Source organism: Talpa occidentalis, unplaced genomic scaffold, assembly GCF_014898055.3.
Source record: "Talpa occidentalis isolate TD23 unplaced genomic scaffold, MPIMG_talOcc4v2.1 talOcc4.8, whole genome shotgun sequence".
In the NCBI taxonomy this organism is placed as follows: Eukaryota; Metazoa; Chordata; class Mammalia; order Eulipotyphla; family Talpidae; genus Talpa; species Talpa occidentalis.
In genome coordinates this window covers 62053719-62081434 of record NW_023605194.1, presented here as the reverse complement: position 1 = coordinate 62081434, position 27716 = coordinate 62053719, and the positions used below count along the sequence as shown (strand labels likewise).

General features: G+C 38.5%; 1 protein-coding gene across 1 annotated transcript; it reads right to left on the bottom strand.

Annotated features, from left to right (window-relative positions):
- Positions 1-115: 115 nt before the first annotated feature.
- Positions 116-27337, bottom strand: LIPM (lipase family member M). Its single transcript, XM_037496526.2, has 10 exons — positions 27234-27337; positions 24892-25100; positions 21113-21230; positions 11887-12085; positions 10954-11063; positions 6494-6630; positions 6232-6378; positions 4321-4392; positions 3176-3247; positions 116-534 (listed from the first exon to the last, which is right to left on the bottom strand). Exons 2-10 carry the CDS (start codon positions 25036-25038, stop codon positions 262-264), a joined length of 1275 nt encoding a protein of 424 aa, XP_037352423.1. The 5' UTR covers positions 25039-25100; positions 27234-27337; the 3' UTR covers positions 116-261.
- Positions 27338-27716: the final 379 nt, after the last annotated feature.

Here is a 27716-nt window from a genome sequence, read left to right as displayed (position 1 = left end):
AGATGGTGGAATATATAATAGCACATGAAACATATTTATCCAATGAGGAGGTTAATTAACTGGGAAATAAATGTCTGTTTTAGTGTCAAATGCAGGAAATCCAAAGAAATGTATACCTTATTTCAGCCCTCCTTTATCCACCCGCCCCCTACTGATATAATAGGTTTCCAAGTCTTGAAATCTTCCTTAAAATTATCCATTGGTGGACCCCACCCCAGTATCCCATGAAGTTTTTCCTAAGACTTATCAGTATCCCATGCTTCAGAACAAGGTGACCCCACAAGTATCCTGGGAAAGGTTGGCCTCCCCTTGCTTCATCAAATGTATGATTTCATTGTACAAACGATGAGGAGCATCCAAACCCCAGATGAAATCAACGTGTGCCCACTCTGGAATGTTCTTATGGTAGATAAGGTTGGTTACTTCAGAGAGCAGAGTTTTCACATCTTCTGGATTTGAAAGCCAGTCCTGACCGCCAGTCCACATCGCTGTAGGGACTGTCATGTCTTTAACTCTGTATCTTATAGGAGTTGGCTAGGGGGAAAAAAAAAAAGTCTAATTGTAGATGTCATGTGATCTTCCAAACTCATAATTTACATTTCAAATAAATCTGGCAAATACACTCTACATTGTGATGAAAGGTGCCTGACCACTACAGCCATATAGAACTGCGTTAAGAGTCTTTGTTTCAGACCCTCCTTAAAGGCAAAAGTGCTTAGCCTCACTGATCCTCAGTTTCTTCATCTGTGAAATGGGGATAATATCTCTAATAAGTTACTAGGTGAGAATGAGAAAACATGTAAATAGCCTGGTACTTCAGACATCAAATATTCAATTCTTTTTTCCCCATTAATGAATATTTACCCATATATTGCTTTTAACAGGTAATATCCCTTTTAAAATTTAATTTCACTAACTTTTTGTGAGACCAGTATTACAGGTATTCAACAGAGAAAGGCAAGAAAGTGGAAAATGTTACTTAGAAGCCCTCCAAGTTTTCACAGAAACTTTCAGTGACAACAGGAAACCCTGAGGCGGCTCCGAGTTTGACTGCTTATCAAAAATGTGGGGAAGTCAAAGGCACTGAAACTCAGTAGCTTGAACAAAGGGGAGGTAAAAGTAGATCCTGCTCCAGACCTGCATCACCTAAGGAAGGGTATCTTGGAGTCCTAATTCCTGAGAATTTCCCTTACTTGAGCAGAACTACCAGGTCAGACCAGCCTACTGAGCTCCTGAGGTTTAATCAGCACCCACAAGTTCCACCACAAATGTTCAGGGACATTTCCTCTCAGAAACTCTACCCTGGAGCCAAGCTCCCAAATTCCTTTGTGTGGCTTGTCAAGAATTTGAAGTTAGAGCTACCTTAGCTATGAAAGATTGGAACAGTCCACGGAACCAGTAATTTTTTTCTTATCTCACAGATGAAAAGACCCAAGTGGTGTGAGGTTTAGCACCAAGGTTCTGTGATTTTGGAACACCATTTTGTACATGTAGTTTTTGTTTTAATGATAATGTATTGTTACCACTTTCTTTTGAGCTCAATGGTTTTATCAATTAATTATTAAATGTTGATAAATTAAAACTATCTTAGCCTGGAATGCTTTCTGTAAAGACATATTTTGGGAAGCAGTGACTGAGGCTCTAAAAGAAATAGTTATACATGCACTTTAAAGTTTGCTATTCAGGGCATGATATAGTCTGTCCAATTTTCTGCCTTTCCTATCTAGATTGATATATAGAAGTTGATGCTAATTATGCTATGAAATGCCCAAATACTTGCTGATGTCTGCTCAGCTCCCTCAGCTTTATGTTTGTATGGTCAGTATTTATTTACATTCACACACAAAGATAACCAATAATCTTCAGTGGAGATTTTATACTCATTTTATACACTTCTGAGTCGCTAAAATCTTCATTTTTATTTTTTTCCCCATAGCATTGACTGTAATTTTCTTTCTTCTTTAAAATTTTTTTAAAAATTTATTTTTGCATAGAAGAACTGGGATGTAGGCCAGAGGTCTAGGAGGTGAGAGGATTCACCAGAGACAGAGTGGGGAGCAGAACAGTTGCATATACTAAAATACACTGCTAAGGGGAACAGCAGGCAAGACAGGAGAGGTCTGCTGTGCCAGGTGGTTAGTTCCCTGGCAGGATTAGGCCTTAGTGGTGATAACGCTGAGACTTACTCACTAGGCCACCAGGCAGGTCCTGACTGTAATTTTCATGGGGAATATAGGTACATGTTTTTTATCATAGTTTTCTCTTGCAGTTTATGGATTTATTAAGAGTGTGACCAAGGAGAACTCCAGGGATTGACTAGCCCAGTAATTTTTATTGTAGATAATGCAATTGAGGTCTGAAGTATCAAAGCAACCTAGCCACAATCACACAAGGTTGTTATTAATTAATTAATCTATTTATTTTACGAGCACACAAGGTTATAGTGTAGAGGCAGACTAACATGGTAACCCTCACTTGCTATCTAATGCCCTATTATTCATTGTAGCATGAAACAACCTCATGTTTCCTATCCTCTTTTGTGTTCTCTGTTATTCTAAAAGAATCTTTCCAGTAGCCACCTTATTCTACTCTTCCCTTCACTAAATCTACCCCATCTGGCTGCTGAGAATCTCAGCGCATTTTCCATGAAGGCAGCCTCATCATAAGCGTTCTCCTCCTCCATTATAAAAGCTTTTACCTTTTTTTTTTTTTTAAGATTTATTTATTTATACAAGAACAGGGGTACAGGCCAGGTGTGCGAAGGGTGAGAGGATTCACCAGAGACAGAGGAGGGAACAGAACAGGCAAACTGACGAAATATACTGCTGAGGGGAACAGCGGGCAAGACAGGAGAGGTCTGCTGCGCCATGTGGTATTCTTGCCAGCCGGCTGGGATCAAACCCACACTGCAGAGGCTATGAACAGCTTTACAGTGCAGCGCTCAACCACCTGCACCACCAGGGAGGCCCCAAGCTTTTAAAATTTATCCTAAAAAAAGCTTGGCTAAGTTTTGAATTTTCCCATTTTCAAATAGAGTCAAACTTGAATTATTATTTTCTGCTTGAGTTCTTGTTTTTTTTTTTTTCCTCCAGAATAAACTGCAGCTGTTATATCCCTCTCATGCGTTTATTTCAAAAAGATACATTTTCAGCAAAATGGTGTTTGATTTCCTTACCTGATTGCCTTTCTCCAGATTTTTGATCTCACTTCCCCAGTCAAATGCCCGAAGTTCTCCGGAATTCACTGCCTAAAATAACAGAAAATTTATTTGGCATCCAAACGTGTCTCTGGATAAAAGTGGGGGAAGGGGTAGAAATGCTCAGAGAGCAAAGTCTGAGGCTCCTCTTGTATTCAGCATTAGAATAATTTTCCAGAAAGTATAAAGGTAAGAATAAAGCCCTTTCATGGAGAGAAATTTACTTGACCACCTCATTATACAACTCCAGGAAGAGCATCTCTACAAGACTACATAGCTGGGAATACTGCACCACTCTTGGCTACAACGGGAAAGAGCCCCTTGGAGGTGTGTGATGTGGTGTTTCTGGGAGAGAGTGAGCAAAATTTAATCCAATTCAGAATTCTTCTTTGGTTTTGATTATAAAATCAATCTCTTTCTCACACAGACATGCACACACACATATAAAATATAACAATGACCTTAGAAGAAAATTTTGACTTTAGTTTTCTGTCCTAATATTCATCTTTATTTCTACAGCCAATCAGCTACACTATGGGAACATCTATAATGAGTAGTATTAGATTCAGTGCTCCTTTCAGTGTGAAAGAATCACTGTAACATTGTCCTTGAATCAGTTCCAAATGTTGTACTTCAGATGCACTACCCAGGACCTACAGACAGTTCAATTCTGATAATCAGGACTTCCCCTCCTGGGATTGCAGGTGAAGTCTATAGCACTAAGGATCCCTCTGAAGATCTCTTGGGTAACCAGGTTCCCCTCAGCACTTTTTGTTACTACTTGACCATGCTGCTGGGGAATCCCCAAAAGAAAATGTGGAAACAAGACCTTCTCCAGCCTCACCTTTGAGGTGACTGGAGACAGAAAGGCCTCACTTGCACCATCTGAATTCACACCTTTAGGATGCACTAAACATGTTCTTGGGTCAATCCTTTCCTTCCATCTCCTGACAGGTTCCAATGCTCTACATCAAATTCATAGTTGAAATAACATCGACAGGACTGCATTTCATCTTATAATAAATGTGATATAGCCTCTGGGCTGCCAAAAATGCATCCTTTTGACTATTTCAGACAAATTGGACAATGGCTGTTAACAAAGAGCACAAATTCTACATTCCTACCTGGCTCCAGTGTAAGATATTTTGCACAGAAGTTCCTGCAGGAGTATGAGCGACATACACATTGGCTCGGCTCTGTAACAAAGCATGATTGGTTTGTGGGACATGGGAAAACTCACTTTTTCATGTTGCTGTTTCCTTCCTTTCTCCAGTTGTTATCCCAAGGGCATAACCTCCAAATATTGTACACACTCATCTCCATGACAGAGTATGCTTCCTGGGGAAGCCACATTGTGACATCCACCATCTGTTAACTATGCCTATGCCAAATGGAAACCCCCAGGCATCTTACTGTCTTACTTAAACTACAAACCAGAAGGTTCCAAGCTCTAGAGAGAAGGTTGATATATGACAATTCACTCCTTTGACCACGAGGTTCTAACTACTGATTTTATTTATTTATTTATTTTTATTTTTTTTAAATAATAAATTTTATTTTTATATTCCCCATACATTTGCAACCCCCCCATTCTGACCCCAATCCCTCCCCTCCCACCCCCCACTCCCCAAAAACTGTCTCTGGTTCATAGTTTTCTGTTGATTTTGATTTTCACTTTCTTATAGTTATTCATTTTCCTGGTCTCTTATTTAAGTTCTCTAGATTCCTGCTATGAGTGAGACCATCTGGTATTTTTCTTTTTCTTTCTGGCTTATTTCGCTGAGCATGATCCCTTCCAGCGCCATCCATGTTGCTGCAAATTGCATGTGTTTATCTTTTTTGAATGCTGAGTAATATTCCATGGTATATATGTACCACATCTTCTTGATCCAGTCATCTATTTTTGGGCATTTGGGCTGTTTCCAAAGCTTAGCTATTGTAAATAGAGCTGCTATAAACATAGGGGTGCAGGTGTTCTTTGGAATTGATGTTTCTGTGTCCTTTGGGTAAATACCTAGGAGTGGAATTGCTGGATCATATGGAAGCTCTATGTTTAGTAGATCCAGAAATCTCCACACAGCTCTCCATAGTGGTTGGACCAGTTTGCACTCCCACCAACAGTGCAGAAGAGTTCCTTTTTCTCCACACCCTCGCCAACATTTGTTGTTGCTAGTTTTTTTTAATATGTGCCATTCTCACTGGTGTAAGATGGTATCTCATGGTAGTTTTGATTTGTACTTCCCTGATGACAAGTGATGTTGAACATTTTTTCATATGCCTGTTGGCCATTAGCATTTCCTCTTCAGAGAAGTTTCTTTTTAGCTCTTCTGCCCATTTTTTGACTGGATTATTTTCTTTGTTGTTGTTGAGTCTCATCAGCTCTTTGCAGATTTTTGTGATCAGTCCTTTATCATTAGTGTTGTCATTAGTGTTGTGTGCAAAATGTTCTCCCAGTCGGTGGGGTTTCTCTTTGTTTTTGTTATTGTCTCTTTTGCTGTGCAGAAGCTCTTTAATTTGATGTAGTCCCAGTTGTTTATCTTTGCCTTCACTATCACTGCTTTGGGTGATGTGTCTGTAAAGATGTCTTTGATGTGCATATCACGTAGTGTTTCGCCTATATTTCCTTCTATGTATTTTATGGTTTCAGGTCTTATGTCTAGTTCTTTAATCCATTTTGAGTTGATTTTTGTGTATGGTGTGAGGTAGTGGTCAAGCTTCATTCTTTTGCATGTAACTACTGATTTTAATCTGTTAATTGTAAAGTTACATTCAGACCTCTCCCATCTATAACCTCTGTGGCAAAGGTGCTCCCAGATCTCATCCATCTATAATCTGGGAAGATCATATCTAGCAATGCCATTAAGTTAAGCTTGCCTCAGTCCATGCTGAAGCATTTCCTGCATATTATTATGTTTCAGAGAAAACTGAAATATTAGGATTACATTTCTCTAAATCTTCAATAGGATTAACTTACCCGCAAAGAGTAACTCCTAACCTGGCTTGGGAAATTGAGAATTTATGATGTTCCTACTTACCATGTTCATATTGTTTGCGTTGAATCCTCCCAGAAGTAACATGATATTGCTACAAATCTGGTCAATAATCACCTGGCCACACAGGTAAATAAAAAACTGTCTGAGAAATCTGGTTTGGTACAGAAATTCTTTTTTGCCAAACAATGCCTATAAAAACATGAAGTGGAATAATATTCATTACATTATAGTCAAGAAGTGACTCTAATTTAAGAGAATGTCTTAGAAAATTGAGCTGCGAGGAATTATATGAAGAGTCACATACCTTGATCATCATGTCTGGCAGCAACAGAAATTTAGTTCCAGGGCTTTTTGCATATTTAACAGTGGCTATGGGTGCTAAAGCAAAATTCATTTTGATTTTCTGAGCCAGTTCTGGCATGGTGGAAAAAGCAATAAAGCCTACAAGAGAAAAAAAATGTCAGCATGGTTATTGAATCTCCTAGAACTCATAAAACGTTTGTTTTACTTTTATCAAGATGTTTCCAAAATTGCGTTTTATTATGTCTTAACTCTTATATGAAATTAGAAACTCTTTGAGAAGAAAATACCAGCAGTAAAATCTCCTCTGTGTTCCCTAAGACACCTAGCTCTCTTGTAGTAGGTTCTCATTGAATGATTGAATTGCATTATTGAGCCTCATAACCTGGGCTTTGAGAAATACATACACACACATATATACACACACACACACAGAGGATACAGATCGCCTACATATGTATATATGTGTGTATATATCCATCCAGTTGCTAGACACATTGCTGGGGACTTTCATGGGTCTTACCCCATTTAATTTTCAGACTCCTGTGAGATATTTTTAATAAATATCTACAGTGAAAGATACAGAGAAATAGAGATACCACTTTATTAAAAAGAAATTTTTTTTAATTTTAAAGGTTGCTGGATTTATTTTTTTAAAAAGCATGTTCTGGGGCCTCCCTGGTGGCCTAGGTGTTAAATCTCAGCACTAGCCCCACTAAGGCCTGGGTTGAATCCCTGGGCGGGGTGTTAACCCACATATGGTGCAGCAGACCTCTTCTGTCTCGCCCGCAGCCCCCCTCAGCAGTGTATTTCAATGAATCCCCCTGTTCTTCTCCCTACTCTGTTCACTCTTGAATCTCTTACCCCCACGCCTCTGGCCTACACCCCAGTTCTTCTACACACACACACACACACACACACACACACACAAATTTAAAGAACATGCTCTGTAACATCATGAGTATTAAGAAGAACAGTTTTTGTTTTATTTTTCTGGTTTTCCTTGATCTCTAATTTTTCTAGGAGCCAACTGTAACAATCTCATATACAAGTTATTCAATTAACTGGATCCGACTATTAGTTGTTACAGAATAAGCATGGCACCATGGTTATATCAGTTTATGACTCAGGTTTTTTTTTTTTTTTTTTAATTTATAAAATGGAGACAAATCCCCTGATTTACTGTAGGGATATTCTACATGGAATCTTTGGAAGGAAAAGGTTATCATATAATACCAGAGCAGGGTCCTTACATTTGAAACATTATGTGCCTATTTCTAAAAGGCCTAAGTATTCTGTGACTAGATTGGTATAAGCAAATTATGGGGGAGGGATGATGTATAGAGAAAAACTGGAATCACATGACTTCTGACTGGTTACTAGAAAGCAAATAGTAAGAAAAATGATTCCCTCCCTGCTTTTCCCCCATATGATTAAATGTGCCAGTTAATCTGTATAGAGTCCCAAGAATGATGTGTTGTTATTAGCTCTTGCTTATCTGGCTGTACCATAGGTAGAACTGGGTGAAAATATATTAAAAACCATTAAGCTATTTACCACCTTAATTCTGATCATATATTAAGATCTGCAACTATAAATAATTTCTCTGGCCAAATCCTTTCCTGATGCCAATCAAGTTCAAGTTCTCCATATTGACAACTCCATGGCAGACTACTAGAAGAGTCCTATATTTTCCTGCCTCCTCCTTTCTCTCGAAACAGCATTTAGCCTCATCATTAGCATCTTTGTCTTTATGTTAAGCTGAACAATTTGAATGCCAAGAGAAAAAGTGTTTAAAGGTCTCTGGATATTAGACTAAGAGCAGATATAATATTTTACTTTCTTTTCTATGAAATATGGTGACAATTAGGATAACTTAAATCACTTTAATATTAATGAAAAAATCCAAAAGGAAAATGTGAAAGTCAGACTCTTTTCATTTCCTACAGAGCATCAGTTAACATGAACAAAATAAACTTAGACTCTAAGTTACAACAGCCCTCAAGCTCCAAAATTCAATTTTATTTTCACATGTCATAGTGAGTAAGGATCACAGTTTCTGGGAATGTTCTATAAGAAAAAAAGCCTACTTAGCATGGTCGTACCTAAGAAGCTGCAATGAAACAGTTTCCCCAGCTGATATAGACAGTATCATGTTTACACAAATAAGAGAGAAGGGGGAGAATTCATCAAAAATAGCCCACTGATGGGCCTCCCCTGGTGGTGCAGCGGTTGAGCGCTGGGCTGCGAAGCTGCCAGCAGCCTCTGCAAAGCCGGTTCAATCCCCGGCCACTGGCGAGGGTCCCACATGGTGCGCAGACCTCTCCTGCTGCGCCCGCTGCTCCCCTCAGCAGTGTATTTCGTCACTCTGGCTGTTCTGTTCCCTGCTCTGGCTCTGGTGAATTCTCTCACCCTCCCGCACTTCTGACTGTACCCAGTGCTTGTATAAATAAATAAATAAATAAATAAATCTTTAAAAAAAAATCTATATTAACTTAAAAAAAAAAATAGCCCACTGTTGTGCTGTGCTTAACCTACTTAGGGGTCGGGTTAATCCTATGTGCTCAACTACCTGTACTAGCTTCTAAATAAAAGTGATCCAGACTGCAGACCCTATAGTTTAATCTTTGCAGCCAGTTTGCCATGAGTCTCAGTGTGCGGGTAGAGGGACGTCAGCAATGGGATGTACGGGAGACTCCCCTAGACACACTGGGCTTTCACAGACATTGACATCCCCCTCCTAGGGTGACTTCTTTCTCCCTTGAAATTTCTCAGTGCAAGTACTTAAATCCTCTATTGATTTGAGGACAGAGTCTACACCTGAGGAATTTCAGGGAGCTATGTAAATGACTCTCACAGTTATGTAAATGCCTACACAGTTAGCAAAAGGTGAACTCGTGACTGTGGGATAATATGTGATGATCACTGTGGCTTTTGCAGAACTAAATCCCCTGGCAAACTAATATCAGCGGTTGAAGTGACTGTATGATTTGCTGGGTCTCAGAAACCCAAAGGTTTAAGCTGCTGTGGTGTGTTGTTGAAGTAAGGGAACAAAAAACATAGTTAACTAACAGCTAGTTGGGATTTTCCCACTATTGACCTTAATTATGACTGTGGGTTTTGTAGGTAGTTTATTTTTTTTTTTTAATTAAAGGAATATGACAAGAATCTAATAAGTATGGAGACAAAGTTCTTTTAGAAGGATTCAATAGAAGAATGTGTGTGTGAGCTTTAGCTTTTCTTGAGCCACATCATACAGTGATTTAGAGCAAACTTTTGAGGACAGATGTTATACTTCTTGGCTTTGTGATCTACTCTCTGTGTAAGTAACTATAGCCAAATTCCTCCACTGACCTATAATTTATTTGTCTGTGAGTAGAGCTGCACATCTTCACTGCACTTTGTGCAGGAATGAAGCAAGATGATGCAGTTGCTCATAAAAGGCAATTATTACTATTATACCAATGTGATGATATAAAGATGATATTAAACCAGATAAGAGATAGGGCAATAAGTTAAGTCGTTTACAAAATTTCAAATTTCCATAATAACAGGTATAAATCCTGATCTGGTTCAAGAGTAAATTTTACTGCCAGTAAATGCATGCTCGTGTGTCTCCTTAACCCCCTTTACCCTGGGCTTTAACTTTGAGGTTGGCTTGGTTGAAAGCAAAGTCCCCTCTTGAGAGCTTCTCGAGGTACACACTGTCTCTCCCCTGATCTTCCTTCACTCTAACTTAGCCAAGCACACTCTTCTTATTGGCTTTGGTCTGATACAGGAGCAGTGTATCCACAGTCTCCCTCTCATGTCCCCAAGTCGGTGACCTGTATCCTGCAGGGGTCCTGAGTTAAGGTTTTCTTCACAAATTCATCGAAAGCAAAAGAAAACCAACATGTAATTCCAGACATTGGCATTAGGAGAAAAAGACTCAAATAAATTCCCCTGTCACTTCTGTTCTTAATATGATGACAGTGCTGACTTGATTATGTGCCAAACACTGAGATCAGGGCTTTATGTGCTCAAGGCATGAATTGAGAGCATCATCTCTCAGGACTTGTTCTTATAGTTGCATCTTAGACACAATATCTGCCTTCATGGAGCTTCTACATATTACCATATTGAATAGTCCAAATGTCTCTAACACCCCAAGAAAGGAGTTCATATCTTCATTTCATAGATAAGATATCTGAGAACAGGGAGGTTAAATAATTTACTCAAGGACATTTACCTAAAATGGTAGAGTCAGTATTTTTAATCCACGTCTATGTGATTCCAAAGGCCTTGCTCTTTCTACCATCCCACAGATCTCCCTCAATTTCATCCCCATTTCCTGAAGCCCATAAGGTCACCAAAGAGGACAGGCTCAGATATGAGAGAAATACAAGATGACTGCTCCTAGGCACAGTGCATACCACATGCTCACATTTCTTCTGAGCATACAAACCTGCTTTCCTTTGAACCTACCCATGGTGGTGCCCTGTGAATAGCCGACATAATAGATCTTTTCCTGGCCCGTTTTCTGCAAAATAAAGTTTATGACTGCAGGAAGGTCAAACCTAGCCATCTCATCATAACTACAAGGGGAAAAGACAAAGTCATAGGAAAAATTATAATCAGAAGCATACAAAGTCACTCCCAAGTTTTACAAGCAAGCTCTTCAGTCATCAGCCCCAACACTCATTTATGTGCCCCTCACCACTCTCAAAACGGACTTGTTTTAACCTATGATGTACAGGTGCCCTTTTAGGTCAGAGGCTGTTAGCAAATTGCTGTTTTCTCCAGATGTTATAGAGCGATTACCATCTTCAGTGAATAGTTACTGAGCACATCCATCTTGTAGTGGAGGTATCCTGTTAGCAGAACAGCACAGGGCCATGCAGACTGTTTTATTTGAAAGTATTAACATTGCTGCCAGGACCCTTCTCTGATGAAATGTATAAAATGCAAATTAAATGTCATTAGGTAAATTAAATAAAAACATTAAAAGACTTTTGCAAGAGTATGACAGATGTATTAGTGAAATTCATGGACCTTATTATGTCTTTAATATGTGTGGGCCCATCTCCGAGGGGTACTGGTTCCTGTCATCACTCCTGAAGAGTTAGTCCCTGGACACCCATCTACAAGGCAATCAACCTGTACTTCCTCATTCCCATCTCAATCACTGGACCGCAAGCACCATTTCTATTAGCCAGACCCAAAATTTCTATGAGAGGAATCCAATCCTTCCTACTACTTCCCTCCCAAACACTAATTAATTAAAATAATTGGGGGAGATCATGTAATATATTAATGACCCAAGCACAGAAAATTAAATAAAAAGTAGAAGTCATCAATCTTTACCCAGTTCTCCCAAAGAAATCTATATTCACCTCCACTCTCAAGATTTTCATATACCTGAAGGCCCAGAACTCATCTTGATCGATGGACAGCCTCTTGTGTTTCCGAGACCAAGTGTTTCCCCTGCTGTTCCCCATCCACACGTCAAAGCCAGCATCTGCCAGGATGAAGCCCAGGCTGTTGTTGGGCAGGTTGGAGATCCAGTTGCTGGCGTCGCCAAGCAGGCCATGCTGCAGTAAGACTACAGGCTTGGAACCTAAGAAAAGAGAATTTAACTGTGTAAAATGATCACCTGTGTTCCTTCTTGATGCTGAGTCTTGACTCAGCATCTTGCTAGCCTGATTTGTCTGGCCAGCAACTTAAACTCTCTGTCTTAATTTCCTTGTCAGAAACGTAGAGCTCTTTAAAATTGACTTTCCATTGGTTTGTATATTTATATAAGTTAGTATGACTTCACACTTTTATAAAAGCATACAACATACCACACACACTACCAAAGGTCTAGTAGCATTCATCAAATATGAGCCCCTTCTCTCATTCCTCCACCTTCCCCATGCTCCTTCTCTACCATTTTTGTTGTCAGTCTAAGAGTTGTTTTTTTGAGTTTTGTTTGTCAGATTGCTTTATTTCTTTTTTTTTTTTTAAAGATTTATTTATTTATTTATATAAGCACTGAGTACAGTCAGAAGCATGGGAGGGTGAGAGAATTCACCAGAGACAGAACGGAGAGCAGAACAGGCAGAATGACGAAGTACACTGCTGAGGGGAGCAGCAGGTGTGGCAGGAGAGGTCTGTGCACCATGTGGGACCCTCGCTGGCGAGCCAGGGATTGAACCAATGCTGCAGAGGCTGCAGGCAGATTTGCAGCCCAGTGCTCAACTGCTGTGCCACCAGGGGAGGCCCTGCTTTATTTCTTTATATTTCACATATGAGTGAAAATATCTGGTAATAGTAAAAGCATGATTTCTGTTATAATTAAATAAATATTTCATAGTGAACATATGGTACAATGTCTAGCATAGAGAAATAATCATCTTCCATGATTATTCTAACTTTAAGGCAGAATAACTTGACATAACACTTTAACAAGTGATTAAAATCAATATTATAGAATGGAACTGAACCCCTAACAGAACACCACTCATAAAAGTTAGCTTGCAATATTAAAGACTTAAATGTCAAACTAGAGCTATAAAATTCCTTGAAAGAAACAGGAAAGACATTGATATTGACAATGATTTGTTTGGATAAGATAGCAAAAGCTAAGGCAACTAAAGCCAAAATAAACAATTGTGACTACTTCAAATAAGAAGCTTCTGCAGTGCAAGTGAAGCCATTAACAGAATGAAAAGACAACCTACAGAATGAGAGGAAATATTATCAAACCATGTATCTGATAATAAGTTCATATTCAAAACATATAAAGATCTTATATGACTTGACAGCAAAAAAAAAATCTGATTAAAAAAATGGACAAAAGATCTGAATGGACATTTTGCTAAAGAAAATATACAAATGAGCAGCAAATTCACGAAAAGCTGCTCAATATCACTAACCACCAGGGAAAGGCAAATCAAAACCACATCCTGTTAAAGTTAACCTCACATTTACCAGAATGGCATTTATCAAAAAGAAGAACAGATAACAAATGTTGGTAAGGATATGTTGAGAAAAGGGAACTCTTGAACATTATGGGTCATTATGGGTCAGAATGTAAACTGACACAGTCATTATGGAAGACAGTGTGGAAGTTCCTCAAAATTTAAACATAGAACTACCATATGATCTAGCAATCCTTCCTTTGGGATTCCCAGGAAAATGAAACCAGTATCTTAATAGCTGCACCCCCATATTCACTGCAGTGTTAAGAGATATACAAACAGCCTAAGTATCCATTGATTAGTGAGTGGCTAAAGAAAACACGTTATGTATAAAAGTATATACATATATGTGTATGTATATATGTATAATTTGTATGTCCATATGTATTATTCAGTCACAAGAAGGAAGAAAATCTTGCCATTTTTGACAACATGAATAAAACTGGAGGATATTATGCTAAGTGAAATAAGTCAGATGGTGGACATATACTTTATGATTTTACTGATACGTGAAATCTAAAACAAACAAGTTGAACTCATGGAGACAAAGAGTAGAATGATGATTACCAGGGGTTGGTGGGGGGGTGGAAGAAAGGGGTGATGCTGTCAGAGTACACAGGTCCTCAGCTTTAGGGTGAATAATTTCTAAGGTTCTGGTATACAGCATAGTGACTATAGTTAATTATATTATGTTGTGTACTTGAAATTTGGTGAAAGTAGATCTTAAGCAGACTCACGACATACCCAAAAATATAGAAATAATGTCCTAACTACGGGAGGTGATGGATGAGATGATTAACCTGATTGTGGTAATTATTGCACAATATATACACATATCAAACCATCACATTGTACACTTAAAGTATAAACAACATGTTGGTCAATTAAACATTAATGAATTTGAGAAAAAAAGAAAAATATCATTTCACAGCTAGCATCACCAGTATGGACTATGTCATCACCATGTGGTTTGTAATATGATGCCACGAAAGACTCAGCATCACTTCTGTGGTATTCCCGCCAAAAAGTATAACCAGAACCATATCACGAAGAAACTCCAGATAGATCAAATCATAGATTTCCCTGTAAAATGACTGTCCAAAACTCTTCAAAGACACCAAGGTCAAAAAAAAGAAAAAAAAAAACCTGAGAAATGTTTCCAGTTTATAAATTGATATAGTCATTATGGAAAGCATTGTGGAGAGTCATTAAAAATGAAAAATAGCACTAGCAAATAATCCAGCAATCCCACTTCTGGAATTCCAAAGGAAATGAAATCACACATAACAACCAAATGTGGTGTATGAGCCTATATAAAATTACTGACTAGGTAAGGAAAAAGACTATTAAAGGACTTTGGCACACATGACAAAATTTGAGCATGAACTGTGCATAAGATGCTAATATCAATCAATGTTTCTTGTTTTTAATAAATAAACTGTGATTTTAGAAGATGCCATCCTTTACAGTGAAGGGGATCAAGCTGTGCCATCCTCAAATATGCCACATTGATATAAGAATTATTTCTGAAATCCCTTATCTGCCTAATAGCAGAGCCTCCAGAAAGAACTCAGTTGTCAAAAAACCCCTCCCTGGGAGCAATTTTAATCTTCACAGAAGTTGGCACCATAACCAGACAGACATTGTCACAACTGAAGATATCTCTCATCTGTTCTCCTAAAGGCCCATAAATTTTTCCAACAAGGCATTTGCTTTTCCATAAGTGAGATTTTTCCTCCTCCTTTCCCCTACTAAGTTAGGTTCATAGTCCTGGATTCTAACTACCCTTTTGAGTTACTCATCTCTAACTGGTCCCTCATCTGTATGCAATGCTAGTAAGTCTGCTTTTCTCTTGTTAATCTGTCCCTTGTTAATCTACTTTTCAGGGCTCCAGGGAAAAACTAAAATGACTAGGGTAAAAATATTTTTCTATCTCACATTAAGAAATGCATCTTGAAATAGACATGAGACCTCAAATTTACTATCAAAAGTTTTTGCAAAAGTAGTATGTGGGAGAGAGAAAGAGAATAATATAGCAAATGGAGACAAAATAATTTTCACGGGTAAATCAGAGTAAAGAGTATAAGGATTGTCCCTATACTATTCTCAGTATATTTCTGTAAATCTGAAATTATATCAAAATAAAAATATCAATAAGGGCTAAAGAAGGTTTAAGTCTTTAGAAGTTTTAACAAGTCAGTGAATTGTGTAAACACATTTTTTTATATTAGCAATGAATACTTGTTAAAAACAGTACAACAGGCCCCAAATGAGTTGCTTAGACTAAGCTCTATATCATCAAACCAACTGTTAACTGAACTGTAGTTTCAGCTCTTCCAGAAATGGAATCTAAAACCAGCAATCAGTAATCACCACATCGACATTCATTGTCCTCTGCCTGATTGACCCTTGCTATCTCCTAAAGGAGAGTGACCAATCCCCTTTTTTGCTTAACATAACTTCCTGGTTCCAGACCCTTCTGTTCTACCACTTCCATTTTGCCTGGAGCTCCTTTCTCTCTGTTAAACTGGATGCTACCTGCTTGATGAATCACTCAATAAGTCTAAAAAATTTACTCAGTTGAATTTTTTTAAAAACATACTGAAGGAGGGTCTTCCTGGTGGCGCAGCGGCTGAGCGCTGGGTTGCGAAGCTGCCCGCAGCCTCTATAGCTCTGGTTTGATCCCCGGCTGCCAGGCAAGGGTCCCACATGGCGCGCAGACCTCTCCTGCCACCCGCTGCTCCCCTCAGCAATGTACTTCGTTCGTCTGCCTGTTCTGTTCCTTGCTATGGCTCTGGTGAATTCTCTCACCCTCCCGTGCTTCTGACTGTACCCAGTGCTTGTATAAATAAATAAAGAAAGAAATCTTAAAAAAAAAAAATACTGAAGGAGTAAGAAAATACTGCATCTTTAGAAGGAAAAAAAAAATCTGGTCTTGATAGGATAATGAGAATTAGAGATAGATTATGAATGTAAGTTTCACACCACAGTTCATGTCTTAAGAGCAGTTTTACTGTTACTGTTGTTATTGCTGTAAATTTATAAGACAAGTAATTCTCTCTGGGTTTCAGTGCCTCATTAACAACACAAGGAATGTAGCCACAAACCTCATCAGATTTTTTTTTTTTTTTTTTTTATATGCTTTTTTTATTTATTTGTTTGCTGGTTTGCTTGTTTGTTTTGTTTATACATGCACTGGGTACAGTCAGAAGCGCGGGAGGGTGAGAGAATTCACCAGAGCCAGAGCGGGGAGCAGAGCAGACAGAAGGACCGAAGTACACTGCTGAGGGGAGCAGCGGGCGGCAGGAGAGGTCTGCGCACCATGTGGGACCCTCCTCCAGTGGCCGGGGAGCAGCCGGGGATCTAACCGGCGCCGCAGGGGCCGCAGGCAGCTTCGCAACCCAGCGCTCAACCGCTGCGCCACCGGGGAGGCCCCCCAAACCTCATCAGATTTTGAGGGACCTCTTATTAAATGGTAACTTCCATTGCTTTGGGAACTGTGTCCATAAGCAGCCTCCCTGTAGAACAAAAGCCTTTTTTTTAAAAAAATAAATTTATATATATATATATATATATTTTTTTTTTTTTTTAAAGATTTACCCACCTATGCATACAAGGGCTGGGGCACAGGTCAGAGATGCATGGGTAGGTGGGGGGGGGGGCGAGATGATTCCCCAGAGACAGCGGGGAACAGAACAGGCAGGCCGATTGAAATACACTGCTGAGGGGAGCAGCGGGTGAGTCAGGAGAGGTCTGCTGTGCCATGTGGGTTTCTCCCTGGCCAGCTGGGAATCGAATTCATGCTGCAGAGGCTGCGGATTGCTTCATAGTACAGTGCTTAACCCCTTGCCCCACCAGGGAGGCCCTATATATATTTTACATCATTGTTCTTTTCTTTTTTTTTAGATTTTATTTTATTTATACAAGAACGGGTTATAGGCCAGATGCGCGGGAGGGTGAGAGGATTCACAACAGACAGAGCAGGGAACAGAACAGGCAGACTGACGAAATACATTGCTGAGGGGAGCAGTGGGCGAGACAGGAGAGGTCTGCTGCGTCATGTGGGACAGCATCCTGGCGGGCCAGGATCCAACGGGCGCTGCAGAGGCTGCGAATAGCTTCACAGAGCTGCGATCAACTGTCTGCGCCACCAGGGGAGGCCCTCATTGTTCATTTTTAAACAATGTTTGCTTCCCCCCCCCCACACACACACTCAGGTATAGTCCTCTTAGAATTTTCTCCACCAATTCACCCATACATCATCACCACAGTCCCCTGTGCTCCTCCCTCCCTCCCTCAGATTACTTTCTGACCCCCTCCCCTGTAGGATGTCACTGATTTATATTGTCTATTTGTTTGTGTTTTTTGTCTTGTTGTGTTTTGTATTGCTATTATTTTTTTCCCCTGATGTCTTATTTGGTTCCCCTATATTCCTCCTATAAGTGAAACCATCCAATATTTTTCTTTCTCCTTCTGACTTATTTCACTGAGCATAATTCCTCCTAGTCCCATCCATGTCGCTGCGAATGGCATACAACAAACCCTTCCAGCCTCTGGCAGTCTTCATGAATTCCATTCATCTTATTTTACTCCTCTGGAAACAGGCTGATGTGCAGTACCAGGGAAGGGAACTCAGAGCTATTTTAGGTTTCCCTTTATGTCTGGTTATTGAATTCATCCTACCAACCCACAAGGAGGTGACTTGAATTGTGTTATGAGGGTATGAAACCAAGGTGGATCAATGCTCCCCCTCACAGTCCTTAGCTATTTCCCAAGGCTGGGGCCAGCTGGACTGTTTTGACACAACACTTTTGGTTCACCTGATGATAGAATTGGCATGTAAGTGATTTCTTTCACTTCAAACATACCTCAGGATCATGGCCTTTCATTAAGTTATGGACAGTCAGTCAGTTATACTTAAAAAGACCGTCATTTCTGAGGCTGGACCGACTTATTTTCTTCCTTGATGTAAATATTTGAAGCTAGCAATAATTGTTTGATATAGTAGGATAAAAAGGATTTTATTAAAGCTTATAGATATTTTCCAGCTGTTTTCAGTATGAATTTCATTGGCTCTCTTTTGAGATGGTCAGAAATCTTTTTCCTCCAATGTTGGGAGATTTCCTTCTTGAAGAGACTAATGGGAGTGTAAGAACATCGGTCACTAGAGGGGAGTATTCTGTACTGACTGCCTGGGGAAAGGCTAATGATACCTAGACCCCTTAACTGCTTTGCAGTAATTACTGTACAGCAGTCTAAGAAAACACAAAGTTCATCCATGAATAGGGGCTGCAGGACCCCTAAGCTTATTTGCATTTATTTACACAAAATTCATTCATTCATTTAACATATATTTATTGGCACCTACAATGTGCTTGACACTCTTCTAGGTATTGACTATAGTCTTGGACTCCATCAAGTTTATATTTTGGTTGAGAGGAGAGCAAAAACAAACAACCAAATATTTATTTTCCATGGGAAACTTCAGGTATGATCTTAATACCAGGTGATGATAAATACTAAAAGGAAAAGTCACCAAGAATGAGTGGCTAGATCTTAATAGGGCAAAAGGACTGTTAGTTTGAATAGGGTGATCAGGAAAGACTAAGATAGAGCAGGGAAAGGAAAACAGTGGAGGCTTGAAAGAAGAATTGGGGAAAACAAATTATGTAGATATGGGATGACTTGGTGGTCCAGAGGGAGAGCTGTAAGTCCAAAAGCCCTGAGGTGGGAGTGTGCTGGATACATATAAGGCATAGCTATGTACCTGGCATGAAAAAACAATACAGCTGATTTTCAAAAAGCTCCACAAAAGCAAATTGTAATAGGGGCCTCCCTGGTGGCACGAGGGTTTAAGCACTCCACTATGAAGAAAACCACAGCCTCTACAGCATGAATTCAACCTCTGGCTGGTCAGGGAGCAGCCCACATGGCAAAGCAGACCTCTCCTGTCTCGCTTGCTGCTCCCCTTAGCAGTGTATTTCAGTCAATCTGCCTGTTCTGCTCTCCACTCTGGTGAATCCTCTCACCACCCCCACTCTGCCATCTCTGACCTGTCCCCCAGTTCTTGTATGCATAAATTAATAAATCTTTGAAAAGAAAAAAGCAAATTGTAATAAAATGAGCTCTGAAGCTTTTTTTACACAAGACCCAATAACATTTGCCCAGCACTTGCTGGATCTAGTTAGGAACATGGGCAATAGTGGCAAGCAGATCTTGATTTGAATGCAGGTTTTGGAACACGCTAACAAGTACTAGCACAGGTTTCTGGGCAAGTTACTCTCTGTATTCTTAAGATTATTGTGAAAGTTAAATGAGACTAAAGCAATTAAAGCATTTAGAATTGTTCCTGGCATTTAGAGAGAACACATTAAGAAATTATATTCTCTGTATTTATGACAGATAATGTAGTTGCTACTATAAACATAAAGCTAGAGTAGCAAAATGAACAGAGCCAAGTAGAGATGAAGGCTAAGGACATTTAATTAGTGATGAAGGTACATTTTTTTTTAAAGCCAACTTATAGCAGGAATAGGGGAACCAAATAAGACGTGTAAAAAAATAATAACAGTACAAAAACATAACAAAGCAGAAACAGACAATTATAAATCAGAGACATCCTGCAGGGAAGGAGGGGGAAGAGGGATCAGAGGGAGGGAGGGAGGAGCACGGGGGACTGAGGTGATGGTGCACGGGTGCACTGGGAAGGAAATTCTATGGGGACTACACCTGAGGGGGTGGGGGGAAGCAAATATTATTTAAAAATGAACAATGAAGGGCCCCCCTGGTAGTGCAAGGGGTTAAGACACAACTCATGAAGCTTTCTGCAGCCACTGCAGCACGAGTTCAATCCCCGACCAGGGAGGTGACCCACGTGGTGCAGCAGACCTCCCATGACTCGCCCACTGCTCCCCTCAGCAGTGTATTTTGGTCAATCTGCCTGTTCTGTTCCCCTCTCTATCTCTGGTAAATCCTCTCACCTCCCACACCTCTGGTCTGTACCCCTGTTCTTGTATGCATTATATGCATAAATAAATACATCTTTAAAAAAATAAAAATAAAAATGAACAATGATGTAAAAAATTAAAAAGATTATTCAAAAAGCCAGCAATGGCTAAAAATTTCACATATGAAAAATGGGTTTACACAAATTATGGAAATGTATACCCCCAAATTTAAAATGTATATACAGTGCCTGATTCTTTAAAAGAACTTAGTGGAAATTTGGGCAACATCTTAAGTATTCTATTTGGATATCATACTTGCTATTCAGATGACAAATATAGTGGAGGCAGGTGGACACACAGAGCCATGCTGGAAATTGCATTCTTTTTTCACGAGCAGGAACTGGTGTGGTCTACTCAAGGGCTCAACAGAGGACATTCTAGAGTCTCTCTATAGGAGGGGCTTAGGGAAAATACTAGAAGGGTTCAAGAAATGGGATTTTCTTAAAGATTTCTTCCTTTTTTTTTTTTAAAAAAAAGCAAACAATATATGTTTATTTGAGCTAATTGGTGATGAGGCGATGCTGATGTGGACCATGGGAGAAACTGAAGCCAATTTTTGGCAGAAACAGTGGGATCCATGCTGTACCTAGAATCCTCAATCCTTTGACACACTCAGATCACAGAAAGTCATCACTTTAAGTCTGCTATGTTGGGATGACATAGAATGAACCATACCTGTCTTCTTAGGTTGCACTAGACCTTGAGGAATTCTGTTAATGGAAAGGATATAATCATCTTCTGTTGCAACTTCATACTCTTCACAGGGGTAGCCTTTATGTTGAATGATTTCACTCTATGGAAAAAACACAATTTTTTTCAGTTCAGTTCTGTATGGCTATATTCCCAATAGTCCAAAAATAAATAAAAGATTCCTTGATGCTAAAGACATAGAAAAGAAATCCCTTACTTTTCCCTAGTCTATCATGTTATCTTAGAAATCATTCAACTAATCTGCAGCCCTCATTTTCTTTATGTTTAATGTAGAGACTGGACTAGCATAGTGATTCTCAAAGTGTGGGCCCTGAACCAAAACTATCAGCATTGTGGGCACTTGTAATAATACAAAGCATCAGTTTCTACCCAAACTTACCAAATTTAGAACTCAGGAGGTAGCCCAGTAATTTGTGTTTTAATAGGCTTTTTAGGGATTCTGATACACTCTAATGTTTGAGAATCACTGGACCAGAACAGACTCTAAAACTTGGCTGTATCAGAATCACCTGGAATATTTAAATATACAGAATTTACATATTCCTGAGCTCACTTCATATTAGGGATCAGGAAATTCTAATGCAGCCAATGAGGTACTTCTAGGATGGCTCAGAAGAACTGCTAGGTTATACATTCCCTAAGGTTTTTCCTTCTCTAAAACCATAATCTCAAGAGCAATAGTTCTTAACATTTTTAGGTGAAGGATCCCTTGGTGAATGTGAGAAACATAAAAATGGATATACACTTTGAGGCATTTGCATTTTACATACAATTTTAGGGAATTCATATCCTTTGTTGTCAATATATGGACCTCTGGTTTAAGGACCCCTGTTTTATACTGTGTTACATGTAGCAATTCTTTCTAAGATATGAACCTCGAGATTTCCTAAGTATCCTCACTGTTCTTGCTTACTGTTATCACCCAGAGAAGAAGAAACTATTTCTATCAATATCACTTTAAAAGGAGGAAAAGAGGATATTCCCAATGTGGTATATGGGATAAAACAGCATAGTAATTAAGAGAAAGGCCCTGAGGTCCTACTGTTTGAGTTTTAATCTTGACTCTATTATTAGAGTTAGCTATGTGGTCTTAGGAAATTTAGTCAACCCATTCCTATTTCTGTTTATTCATAAATATCCAGTGGTTCATATTCCTTGGGGTTATTGCAAGGAATATAAAAAGATAATGCATTAAAACTAGATTGCTTGACACATAGTAGATACTCAGTGAGCATTGGCTACTGTTATACTTAAAAATTGTTAACCAGATCTTATGGTGTGATACCATTACATACTTAACCTTAAGGAACTTAGAGAGCAGTGTTCGAAAATTTTAGTGTGCATAAGAATTACTTGGAGGATTTATTAAATTTCAAATTGCTATATCACACTGTACACAGTCTGATTCAGTTGGTCTGGAGAAGACCAAAGAACTGACAGTGCTGATTTAGGAAATACTGTTCGAGAACTAAATTGCAGATGATTTGAGGAAGTAATATGTAAAATGTGAGAAGAGGAGACATCTCTCAAAGGTTTAATGAACATATATGGTAAGCAATATGTCAAATAAGGGGGGAAAGATATCAAAGAATGAAAAATCAAAGGAATTCTGAGCTGGAGGAGTACCATGAGCAGGCCTACTCAGGCAAAGGCTTATGAAGGAGAATTTGAATTGGGTCTTGACAGTTAAATAGGAGTTACCCAAAAGAGCGAAGGCTTTAAGCACAGGAGCATAGACATCCTGGAAAAAAAGACCTACAGTCACAGTCAGCATTATCTGTAGATGACAGATGATCAATAGACTATGCTCAACATGAGGGTTTATGTAAGATAATGAAAGGACATATCTTTGTGACCAGAAAAATGTAGGCCCCAAGGAATTACATTCTGAAGGGTATAGGCATTGCCTATAAAATTATAGATTTGTAAAACCATTTTGAGAGAAGTTTTCTATTCATCCATCCATCATTTACATATAGTCAAACTATTAATATTTAACTTTTAATTCTACTATGCATTCTACCAAGGTGGCTCCACACACTAAAATAATTCCTATTTATCTTTCTTCAGAAAAACCTTTCTAAAATCCCTTGATTAGACACATCTATTTTATATTTCCTTTCTTTCTTTTTTTTTAATCTCACTGCTCTTATAATAAGTAATTGACTATCTGTCTTTCCTGCCAGACTATAAGCTCCATGAGGTCCGGGCTTTAATATTCCTACATTTCTCTGTAACCTCAGTGCACAGCACATTATCAGAGATTCACAAGGTACTCAGTTAACACTTGCTAGAAAAACAAGTGAGTGAAAGCAGTTGAATACCAAGATATAGTGCATATAAGACAGTATACAGAGTGAAACCAATCTGGACTCTGAACAATTTTTCAGCAATTTCTTATTTTATTTTGCTTTCCCATGCATAGTTGCTCAATGGTAGAATTCAATTCAATGAATTTTAGTCTTAGGGTTTCTGAAACCACAACAGTGTGTAGGTGCTAGGCACACCTAGAGGGTGGGGACCAGGAAGACTAACACTGCTACAGCTAAAGAGATTATCCCCGCCTCAAACCTTTGAGAAATCCATGTGGGGCATCCTCAGGGAGAGAAGGATGGCTCCTAAGCCTCTACACTAGTGTTCTAACTATCTGGGCAAACCATCTCAAGACAATCTGTCATTGGAATGGTCAAAAGAAACTTGGTACTTGCAATCGTAGATTCATAATACTTGTACTGCTTGTCAAGGTATTAGAACCCATTCATGGAGGCTTCGTAAAAAGAGTCTTAACTATTACAAAGGCATGTTAAATCTATGCTAAATTTATGACACGTGAACATTACATACTATCATCTTACTCATCTGGGGTAGCCTCTCCTTCTCATCTGGGAGGATCTATTGTATAGTGGTTATAATTATAAGTTTTGTGTTGAGGCAGGTCTGGATTTAAATTGTAGCTCTACTATCCACCAGCGACATGACCTGAATTAAGTTGCTTAACCTCTTTAATCTGTTTCTTGATTTGAAAATTGGGGATGATCAGATCTATAGGCTAGGGCAATGGACATGAAATAAAAGACTGTCTTTGCAGCTTTCATCACAATTTCTGCTACGGAATAAGAGTTACTATATGGTAGCCATGATTAAAACCTGACTATGAATTTGAAAGTAAGCCAAAAATAATTCCCTGCAATAAACAGATATCACATGAGCCCTGCATTTTATGCACGGGAAGTTTCTCTAACATTCATTAGGGTCCTATAGTGGCCAGTCAACAGAGTTACATGTCCAGAATAGGATACAAAGGACAAATCAGAATAGCATAAGATGGTACTAGAAGTGGCACCTTGATAGTTAGTGAGGCTTAACAACTTCCCCGTATGGAGAAAAAGTAAAAAAATAAAATAAAAAGCACAGAAAATAGAAATGATTGAGAATCTGGACTTAGTACAAAATACTGCAATCATTTCTCTGCTCATAGAATGAACCTATGAATTCAAGGAAAAGCTAAATTATATTGAAATTCAAAGGGATGTAGTATTTCACCCAAATTTACTGACTTTGTTCAAGGAGAATCCAGGTCCACTCATACTCAGTTTAGTATTCTTCCTAGTATAATATGCTAATTTACTACTATGCTTTGCCAGTTGTAAAAAATCTCTACCAAATACAAATATAATACATATTTCACAAACAACATGTAGAACACTTTACTTCCCCTAAAATTATGGAAAATCACAACTTACAACATTCATGAATGCTTCTGGGTCCACATCTTTAGTCGGCATACGTCCTGAATTCACATTTCTTTGCAACAGATATGCCACCAGGATCAGAAGCCATAGCTCCATTCTGTGCGAAACAATCCATTCTCTTGACAAGATTTTTGACATGGTCCAACATCTGCATTTATTTTTTTCTGGTAATATAATAACTCATTCTATAGCAGATGTATCTGTGGGTTTAAATGCGCTTTCATATATTATCTAGCTGTAATTTCTTTCCCAAATTCTGAAGCAAATTAAACAAGCTTAGTTGACAGGAATGAAAGAACACAAGGTGGAATCAAACATTATCTGGGATGGCCCAGTGGCCCCTCCTACTCCTCCTTCACACAACTTGTAGTTCACCAATCCTTTAACTTCTGGGTGTGTAGAACTTTCCTTGATGCAACCTGTAGTTATGTAAATAAGCTATTGCCTATAAAATGACTGCTTTTCATCATCAGGTAATAAAATTAGGGAGCATCTTTTTCTTTTTTCCCTAGTTTTTATCTTGCTCTGGTAGAAAAAAATATATGGAGTCTGCAAGGAACATTCCAAGTTTCTATAGCTACATTCTAGGCCTTTAGTTATCACTGTTCTGAGATCATTTGGTTGAAGATCAATGTAGTGAAATGTATTTTCACTTAAAATATTTTTTAAAAATTAGGACATTTTCTATCTTCATTTGGGTGATAATATTAATTTTAAAAAAGAAATCTTTCTTTATGTTGAACATATCTAAAAAGTTAACTAAATGCACAAGTAACCAAAGTTTTCATTTTGAGTTGTAACCACTAGTTAATTGCTGAGAAATAAATCAGATGCTACCTAGTAATTAAATCCTCTGCAATTGTAAAATGAATTACAGCTTAGTTATTTGCATGAATTAATGTCTCTGTTCAATCAACTATGTGGCAATATGAACAATTCCTTAGTCTACTAACATTTAAGTAGATCAGGAGGATAGATTACTGACATTTAAAGTCAAGTCTGTTAGTATTTAAGAAAAAAAATCACAGTTAAATACATTTTTAGTTTTACATCAACTTTACAGAGCTTAATTTACAGCAAGTCACACCAGTTTATAGACTTGTGGAATGTGGTTGGGGAAGGAAGCAAAGCTGGAACAGGAATGATGAGTCTGTGGGAAAGTATCTGCCTACAATCTCAGCCTCACCCACTTTGGGCTGGCTGCATAATGTAATGAGGTAAGACTGCAGGTCTTATCTGGACTCATCTCAACATTTCCATTATTGTTGACCTGATACAGGCTAAAGAGGAACAAACTGACCTAATTCAGAAGAGCAGAGGGAGAATTCATCTAACACTGCAGAGTCCCAAGTCCTCAGTACCTCCTGAGTTCACACGGAGGTGATGCAAACTAAGACTTTAAAAAAAATTATTTATTTTAAGGTTAATACATATTAAGCCAACCTTTCAGTCAAGTGAGAGGAATTTGCAAGAACATGGCACACTGTGCTAAGAACTATGGCTACCTGATCTCAAAACCATGGGTTTGTTAAGTTTCCAAACTTTGGAAGGAAGCTGCATTTTTCTTAATAGGTATAAGTTAAATTTATTCAACAATCTATTTTTGTGTTAATCTCTCCACACCTCACAGCATGTCTATAAAAATCTTTTAAGATTTTAGAAAAGAATTTTTGCTTCCACTTTTGACATTTTAGAATTTAAAGTGTTATATAGCCAGAAAGAAAAAAAAAATCTCATTCAGCGATTTTTTGGTACTATGAAGGTGTATTTAGTTTGCTCAACAATATCTAACTAGCTTGTAGCAAGGCCACAACTAAAATTCAGAGATTGTAATTTGTTCCTCAGTATTATTATCACATTGGAAAAAAATTAACATTTCAATATCCTCTTCCTTATTCAAGGACAAAACCTCAACTGTTATTTTTGTTGTTGTTTTAAAAGATTTATTTACTTATGCATATAAGAACTTGGGTGCAGGCAAGAGGTACAGGGATAAGGGGGGCTGAGAGAATTCACCAGAGCTAGAGCGGGGACCAGAACAGGCAGGTCTGCTGAAATACACTGCTGAGGGGAGCAGCGGGCAGGACAGGAGAGGTCTGCTGTGTCATGTGGGTAGCTCCCTGGCCAGCTGAGGATCCAGCTCATGCTATAGAGGCTGCAGATAGCTGCATTGTGCTTAACCCCTTGCACCACCAAGGAGGCCCAAAACCTCAACTATTATGAAAAACAATTACAAAAATTCCTGTAAAATATCTCTTTAAAATGTTTTCTGTTGGACTTAAAAGTTAAAATAATTCTTAATAATTTCATCATAATTTTGAGAGATTACTCACATTTGTTCCAACATGTTCAACTCCCACAAGTGTACCCCCAGTGCACTTGTGAATGCTGCATAGACTTATTAATGAAAGAATTGATGCCAATAGATTGGTTAGTTCAGAATAAATCCTATCTTTTAAGTAGGAGAACACTTTCATTTACCCTCCTTTTTTTTTTTCAGTCTTGAGAGATTATGTCCTTTTGGGGTATAAGCATAATTCAGAGAAAATACAATTCAATTTAGCTCTCAATTTCTTGGGGAATTTTATGAGTTCATAAGTGACATTTTGGTAACAGGAAAGTGACATCATAAGTCCATGTGAAAGAACTACATTTTGAGCAAATGTGAGGTAGCTAACTACAGTTCTTCCACAATGGAAGGGGAATTTTAACAATGCTCTCTTCACCTTAGCAACCCAGAATCTGTGAAAAACATCAGAAACATTATAAAGAGAGACGGAAGATCCAAATGTGCCAATATAAACTGCAATTTGAAT